Consider the following 7,930-nt stretch of genomic DNA (forward strand, 5'->3'; position numbering starts at 1 on the left):
GCTCAGGTCTTCAGGCCTGCTGGTAAGTGCCTTAACTTGCTAAGCTAGCTCTCTAGCCCTAAACTATTATTTTTGAATCTATCATTTTCATTGTCTCCTGAGGTATCTTGCTAAAACCTATACTGCGTCCCTATCTTTCCATGAAGGACTCATCAAAAAATAATTAAATCCAGTCTTCATTTTCTAACCTCAAAAATCTGGGTCCAAACTAATGATTTGAGCATCATGTGTTTTGTACTCTGCATATGAGTGCCAGGAGTTGGCACCAAGAATAGTCACAGTGGCAAGGAGAGGCCCTGCTCTTGTGGCATCTATACTCTAGTGGACCACATACACAGTGAACAAAAATGCAGTATATGTTCGGAAGTTGTAGGCCTCATCTCTCAGAAACCCCATGTGCTCTTCTCATCTGCCAACTGAGAAGTCTGAGACTCTTCTCCACTCCAGCTACATGCTCAGTCTGGGCTTAAGTCTGCCCACAGTTCTAGCCACTAAATTGTCAGTACTCACCTTCCTTCCCCCTTAGTTTTCCTTCTAGTCTCTCTTAACTTCTCATTATGGAGGAGTCAAAAAGGTAGACAATGACATGGGGGTGATTAAAAAAATATATTGAGAGAAGGTCAGTGGGTCCAGCAGCTAAGGATGTGGATCTGATGAGGAGTGAGAAGAGATAGGGAGACAATCATGGTGACTATAAGATTGGGAATACTGAATGAACAAGTAAGTGTATTTAAGATGATAGAGTGAAGGTTTTCAGTCTCTGAAAAAAAATATTTATAACTGTAGAAAAGGAATAGGCTGGAATGTACCCCGAGACAGGGGAAGGAAATTAGAAAAACTGGCATAAGCTCATGGTTTTACAAATACATGCATGCATAAATACATATATACACTTAGGTCTACAAATAGTTACAGGTGAATGTATGTGCATATGTTGTGTGAACATATATTATTTAGGTATATATACATTCGGTTCTATTTATACTTGACTATGGGACCTACAAAAGTAGAGTGGTACACCAGTAGCAATGAGCATCCCCTAAGTCCAGGGACTACTTAAATGCCATCCTCCCCTGAAAGTAACCATGTCCCTTTGGAAAGAGAGTGATTTGAGAGGGGTATAAAAGTATAAAATTATGCACAAACAGCAGTGTAAAACGAACCCATAACATTTTCATATGATGGAAAATGAACAAATACTTAGTAAATGATGATGGCAGTTATATGAGGGTTATGAGAGAATGAAGAAGAATCTGGATTGAAAAGGACACTATGAGCATCAAAATAAAAAAATGGAAGTACTAACTTATAATGCACTGAATAAATATAGCCCACTGAAGGTATCCAATTATAGCAACTGAATAGTTAAGGAGCTTTGTATTGATGTGATGAAGAAAAACTGAGTGGAGTGTATAGGAGACCCTTACAAGTACACAAACAGGGCGAAAACAGAACCAGGACTTCCCAACCTCCACAAGGGTGAGCAATTGAGATGGAAGTCGTCCATGGCGGTGGAGGCCAGTCAGGATAAGTTTGTTTAGGTAAAGAAAGTCTTAAACCCACTAGCAAGACAAAACTCAGCACAACAGGAAGAATGGCACATTTAAGTTAGAGAGCCTTGGAAGACACTAACCTAGCAAGATCAGTGTTTTTTGCTTGTTTGTTTGTTTGTTTTTCCAGATAGGGTTTCTCCTGGAACTCACCATGTAGACCAGATCTGCCTGCCTCTGCCTCCCAAGTGCTGAGATTAAATGCCTGTGCCGCCATGCTCAGCTCAAGGTCATTGTTATTAATGGTGGCTAATTGAACAGCTTTGCCAACTTTGAATCCCTGAAGTGATTACAGCTCCTCTTGGTGGCATTTCTGCTGTACAAACATGACCTGAGTCTGTCTGTAACAACATATGAGTCGGAGTCACAGCTGCTTACTCTACAGGATGTGAACTTCATACTTTGTGATAGTGTCACACACACACAAAGCTGGGAAAGGCTGAGGAAGTCTTTTAGACTAAATGTATCCTATGTCCTTGTGGGACATTATGGCTAGTTGACCGAAGAAGAAAAACTCAAGCCTAATTAACAGATGAACCTGTCACCACACGGTAGGCTCAGAGAGTTTCATAAACACACCAGGAAGTGACCACGAATGAGCACCAAGAAGGAAGACCCTCCCATTGTTAACACTTGGAGCAATGCTTTGTCTGTCTGCTTCTTTTTGGGTGAAGGGCCTGGAGTAGATATCTAGATTAATTCATGAGCCATCACTAAAAGGCTACATGCATGGCCAGGAAGGCAAAAGATTGGTGGCGAGAGCATCTAGGGAAGAGTTTTATGGATAAACTTTGAAGAATAGAGACAGGCTATAAACATCCCTGTAAGAAACGGTGACTACATTGAGAGCCACGAAACCTGTCTGTTCTGTGACCCTTAGGCCACGGAACCAAAGGCATAAGAAAAGCATCACTCTACTGCATGATGTGATTGGAATCTGATTATCAAGGGATGCTTGGGCAATTGCCAGAGTGGAGAGTCAAGGAGGACTCTCTCTGTGCAACCCATGGGTTCTGCGAAATGCTTCTTAGTATTCTCGTGCCCAGTGGTAAAGATCAACTGAAAAACACAGCAGCCAAAACAACAAAAGGATCTCCTGGCTCAGTAAGGAGCTTTGCCTGACGGTACCTTTTAGTGTTCCTTAGCCAGTGGGCAAGCTGTCCCTGCAGACCAGTGGGTCTGCAACCTCTGCCAAGACTCTCTGCCACTAGTAGCCTGGACCTTTTAGTGTCTCCCACGCTGTCTCCAAACAGGCATTTATTGCAGTCTTCAGCATTTGGGGGCATTCTAAATTGTCTAAACCTTGGGTGCTATACCAGCATAACAGATAGAACCCATCACCTTAACGTACCATGTTTTCTCTGTAGTCTGCACACTGTATGTTTAGACCTCTGTTTATTCCTCCAGTCCAGAGCTGTAATTCTTTACCCTCCCCCAGTGCTAAGTGGCTTTTTTCCCCTCTATTCAACTTCATTTTCCATTAGGCTTGAACATTAATGTTCTTTTATTCCTTCCTATTATAGGCAAACAAACAAAAAACCCACAACACTTTATTTGAGCAGTAGGTTTATAGAATGTGGACAATTTTGTGTGTGGATAATTTTTATTATCAATATATTTTTTCAGGTTATTATTTAGAAACATCGTAGTATGTTTGGTTATTCCTTCTGTTACTGTATCAGGACAATGATAAAATACATAATTTTACAAATAAACCCTCTGAAATGTTTAAAAGCAGTACACCTATTTATAGAGTAACTTGCCACAGAGGCTTTGTTAAGATGTATGCTTCAATCTACAATTTTTCTTCTTCCAGTCATTTTCCCACATCTTTGAATGAAGTTCAACAAAGGTAAATAACTCATTTAAAATTGCAAGCAGGGGTGGGGTGGGGGACAGATCTGGGGTTGTAAGGTCCCCCCACCCCAGTCTTAACTTCCTGTATGGTTGATTTAAAAAGATCTGGCTCACCCAGAATCTAAATAAAATATGAAGGTTCATTCTTCAGCTCCTCTTCAAGTTTGAAGTAGCTCTAATTTTAGATGCTAAGTGCTCTGCCTAGAACGGAAGCCCACATCCCAAGACCTTAGCGAAGTGGTTCCTACACAGTCCTTATTTATAGTCTGTGCAATCCTCCCAAATAATAGGTTGCTCATTATGCATAAAGCATGGTCTTGGGAGATAACAATTATGTTTAATAAATTAGACACAAAATTAATATGCTAACTTATACAAAACAGATCCATGAATATTTATTAATAGACTGCAGCAACACATCCCACTGAGCCCTAGAATAGTCCGTCCTAACAAATGCTGGTAATGAATTACTCAATGAAGATGACATTAGAGGTGCTAAATTTTCACTGTGGTGAATGGCTCAATGTTATTTAAGGAAAATATCCTTTTATTGTTTTCTGTTTCAAAGTTATATATATATATATACACACACACACACTTCCTGGCTGATCTCATGAAATCTCATAGTTTACTTAACACAGCATCCTTTTACAAATTATTTCCAAATTGATATACCAAGCTGGACCCCTCTTCCCACCTTCAGACCTTACTACTGAACTGCTTAAATAGATGTTTAACAGTCACTGCTGACACTGTTTTTTTTCATGCCCTTTCCCAACAAAGTTAATGGCAACCTCATTTTTCTAACTCCTCAGGTCAGAAACACCTGTCCTATGTGTGGGCAGTCCATCAGTAAACTTGACCAGTCCCTTTTTTAATGAGTAGGAAGAATCTGATCACATCTTCGGCTTCTCCAAGGACTGCCTCCTGTTCCCCCATAACCATCTTCCTCCAAGATCACCACTTCCACGAGCAGTGTTATCTACTTGTGTGTGAGCACGGGAATGGGAGCACCTGTGCACTTGTCTGCAAGTGTGTGCATGTGGAAGCCAGAAGTCAGCGTTGAGTGTCTTCCTCCTTATTTTGGGGGGATGGGACCACTTGTTGAATTCACGCTTCTAGCTGTATCAGCTAGACTGGCTGGCAGTGAGCACCTGGGACTCATCTGCCCCCCTCCCCCTGTGCTGGCCTTACAGATTTGCTTACATGGCTGGAGGGACAAACTCAGGCCCTCATAGCAAGCGCTTTACCCAGTCCCCATGGCCATCCTCCTTGACAGATATTCTAAAAGTCCCCTAACTGGGTTACCCACTTGTGTCCTTGTCCCTGTTAGAGTCCAGTATCAAAACAGCAGAACAATCCCGTAGATAGGCGAGTCAAAGAGTATCAGGACTCTGTGTCAATACCCTCTTGGCTTCCCCTCTCCTTTGAAATAAGAGCTGAAGTCTTTGTGGTGATCTAAGACCCCTGAAATGTGGCCATCTCTCTGTGCCTCACCGCCTTTCTCTATGTTAGAGTCCCACTGGCCTCCTTGCTATTCTAGACCCAGGCTCCCTGCTTTGCATTTCTTGTACTTCCAGTCAGGATTTTGTCTCCCGGTATGTCAGCCTGGCTCCTCCTGCAGTTTTCTTCTTAGTGTCCTCACAGTGAAGCCTTTCCTGACAGTCATATCTAAAATTACAATTGCCCCTTTCCACTTGGTGACGGGGGGGGGGGGGGGGGGGGGGGGGGGGGGGGGCGGCTGCGTGTAACATGCACACACAATTTCCTCTGCTAGCCTTCGCTTCTCTTTCTTCTTTCACTTGTAAATGCTGTCTGACTTATTATGTGGTTACTGATTAACTAGTTTGGCGTTGGTTCCTAACTAGAATGTCTACTTCCCCAAGGCTGAGCTGTCTTTATGTGAACTACTGGCTTCCTGGGGCCTAACCCGGCTGTGCTCAGATCCCTGGGTGTCAGACACTGTTCAACCTCTCCCTCCCACTCATTTCAGAGCTCCAACCCAGTTCCCTGAGCCTTTGGGTAAAGACGAATTGTTACGGGCATTAGCAGTTCCTTGGTTCAATCAATGCATGTTAGTACTGTGTTTGGCAGAGGTCAGTCAGTCCCTTGAATCTGGCTGGAATGTTTTGTTGGGGACTTATTCCACTGTGGAATGTCAAGGAATCCAGAAGAGAAAGGGACTCTTAGGAACAGATTAGACACAGCATTCCACTAGTGTCTGCCAAGAGCTGCCTGTGATATGTGCTTTTGGCAGCTTTATCGGGGTCTGTGTGTACCCTGACTCGGTTTGACCAACATACCTATTATTTAATACAGTTGCACCACGGAGGCTGAGCCCAGCAGGACTGTGTCACTGGGTCAGGCCCACTATTGGGCTGGTCCAGCTCTAGTCAATCCTCTCCCACTGCCCCCACCACAACCTGGAGCAACCTGGGTGTTGGCCTTGCCTGGGACCAATTGCCTTTCTCCCTGAGGCCTCTGCATGGAATTGCATCTTGTAGCAGTTAACCCAGAGCTATGTGCTTACTACTTTGAAAAAGTGTTTAAAAAAAAAAAAAACAATAACTTTCCCCCAGAAACGTCAACTCTACATTATCCAAATAGCAACAGTAGGGCTGAGGTCAAAGGATCCCAAGAGGAAGGAATGAAACCCAAGGACCCTGAAATAATGACTCCATTAGCAAAGGCATATAGCTCGCTGTCTCCATGTTTTTTTTTTTGGGGGGGGGTGCTCCGGTTCTAAGAAAACCCATGTCAATGTCCTACTTTCCAAAGTGATAGCTTCCAGAGGCAGGGTCAAGAGAGAGGATGGGTCATGATGTGGGAACCTCGGTAATAGGACTGTATCTTTATTAAAAGCCAGGGTTGTGCGAAGTTGGGAGACAGACCCCTGCTGGTTCCACCACCAGATACCAAATCAATGCTTAGTTCTTGGACTTCCAGCTTCCAGAATCCCCAAAGAAATCTGTGTCTAAAAGCTGGAGTCTCTGGTATTTTCTGAAAGCAGCCTCGTAACATTTCTGTATGGCTCTCTTCTAGACTGTACCTAGGTGAACACATTTAACACGCCCTGTTGTCTGTGACGAGTAGGCACAACTGGCCACTGTCCTGTTTCCCAGCTCAGGCATAATAGAGGCTTAGAGAAGTAAACCGGCTAAGTCAGGGCCTGGTGAGAAGCTGAGCAGGACTGGAATCCAGACCTGAGTCTGAGCTTTTAGCCTATGATTTACTTAGGAAATCAAAGGCCAGGAGGCTGTGGGCCTGCTCCGGGGGACGTGCGCGCAGTGGGCAGGTCACCTGGGGTTGTATTGGAATTGTTCAATAGCCGCCTCGAGGGTCTCGAGAATCTTCCGGCATCCTTGGGTCTTCAACCTTGGGTCCTCCGTTTCCTCAGGCTCAGCCTCGGCCATGCCCGCTGGGCTGTGCCTGCGGCCACCACCTGACTATTGGCTCCAAGCTCTGAGAATCTGGAGTTCCAAAGCCAGCGTCCGTTGCCATGGCGACTCCCGGAGAAACCTGAGAAGGGTGGGTGGTGACGGGGGCGGGGCGGAGAACGGAAGGGGATGGGGTGGGTGAGGTGCAGAGCCGGCTCTGGAGGTGGCCTTCTGTCCTGCCACGCCACCTGCCCCACCAAACATACACCTTGCGACAATGCACCTTCTTCCCCGGACGCCCACAACCCAACCCGCTCCTAAAATGTCTCCAAGCAAAGCGGCACCCTGTAAATAATTGCTACGGCCCACACGCCTCGGGACCTCTCTGCTTCCTTCACTTTCAAGGCTCTGAGCTCTGGCTCCTTCAAATTTCCTACGTCAACGCCCCTCCCACGTGCCTGTCAGACCTGAAGCTTGCCTCGCTCTCTTTTGCTTGGCCTGCTGGTGACCCTAGCTGTTGGCTATGCTCCTGACATACAGAGGCCTGGCTGTCAGCAGTATCACAAGAGAGCAGGTGGTCTGATAAAATACTGACACCTTCACCTGACCACACACACTAGGAGTGTTGCTGAGTAAAGATTTTCTTTGCGGAGATTAAATGGTCCTACATCCTTATTTAATAGAAAGGTCAGAATGTAAAAGACATGGCATTTTACACTATAGCATGTAGTGTGGAATTCAATTCACCATCTACCATGATTAAGAGAAACTATTTTTAGTGGTGACACTCTCAGTAACGACAGCTGACAAGGGACACCTAAGCTCAGGGTGTCATCGCTTTGGTTTAGAACTAAGTGTTCTTCGTCTTCATTTTACTATGTCCACAGAAGACACTGGGGTTTTCCATTTCTCTCTCTTCTAATTAGCTTGCTGTTAAGAGTATAAAACAGAGAAAGAAATTCACTGGAGCATTACCACTATATTTAAATTTTTAAAATGTGGTGTGTGTGTGTGTGTGTGTGTGTGTGTGTGTGTGTGTGTGTGTGTGTGTCTGTGTCTGTGTACCTGCTGACAGTGCCCTGGGAGACCAGGAGAGGGCGATGGATCCCCCGGAACTGGAGTTTCAGACCATTGTGATTTGCCTTT

At 44.8% G+C, this 7,930-nt stretch overlaps 1 protein-coding gene across 1 annotated transcript in view; it reads right to left on the reverse strand.

Annotated features, from left to right (window-relative positions):
* C5H10orf67 (chromosome 5 C10orf67 homolog) overlaps positions 1-6,898 on the reverse strand; it is a 120,895-nt gene extending 113,997 nt beyond the window's left edge. The window contains exon 1 of the mRNA XM_059263663.1: positions 6,708-6,898. Within this exon, the coding sequence (XP_059119646.1) occupies positions 6,708-6,820 (113 nt within the window). The 5' untranslated portion in view covers positions 6,821-6,898. The remainder of the gene's footprint in view (positions 1-6,707) is intronic.
* Positions 6,899-7,930: the final 1,032 nt, after the last annotated feature.

Source organism: Peromyscus eremicus, chromosome 5 (genome assembly GCF_949786415.1).
Source record: "Peromyscus eremicus chromosome 5, PerEre_H2_v1, whole genome shotgun sequence".
NCBI lineage: Eukaryota > Metazoa > Chordata > Mammalia > Rodentia > Cricetidae > Peromyscus > Peromyscus eremicus.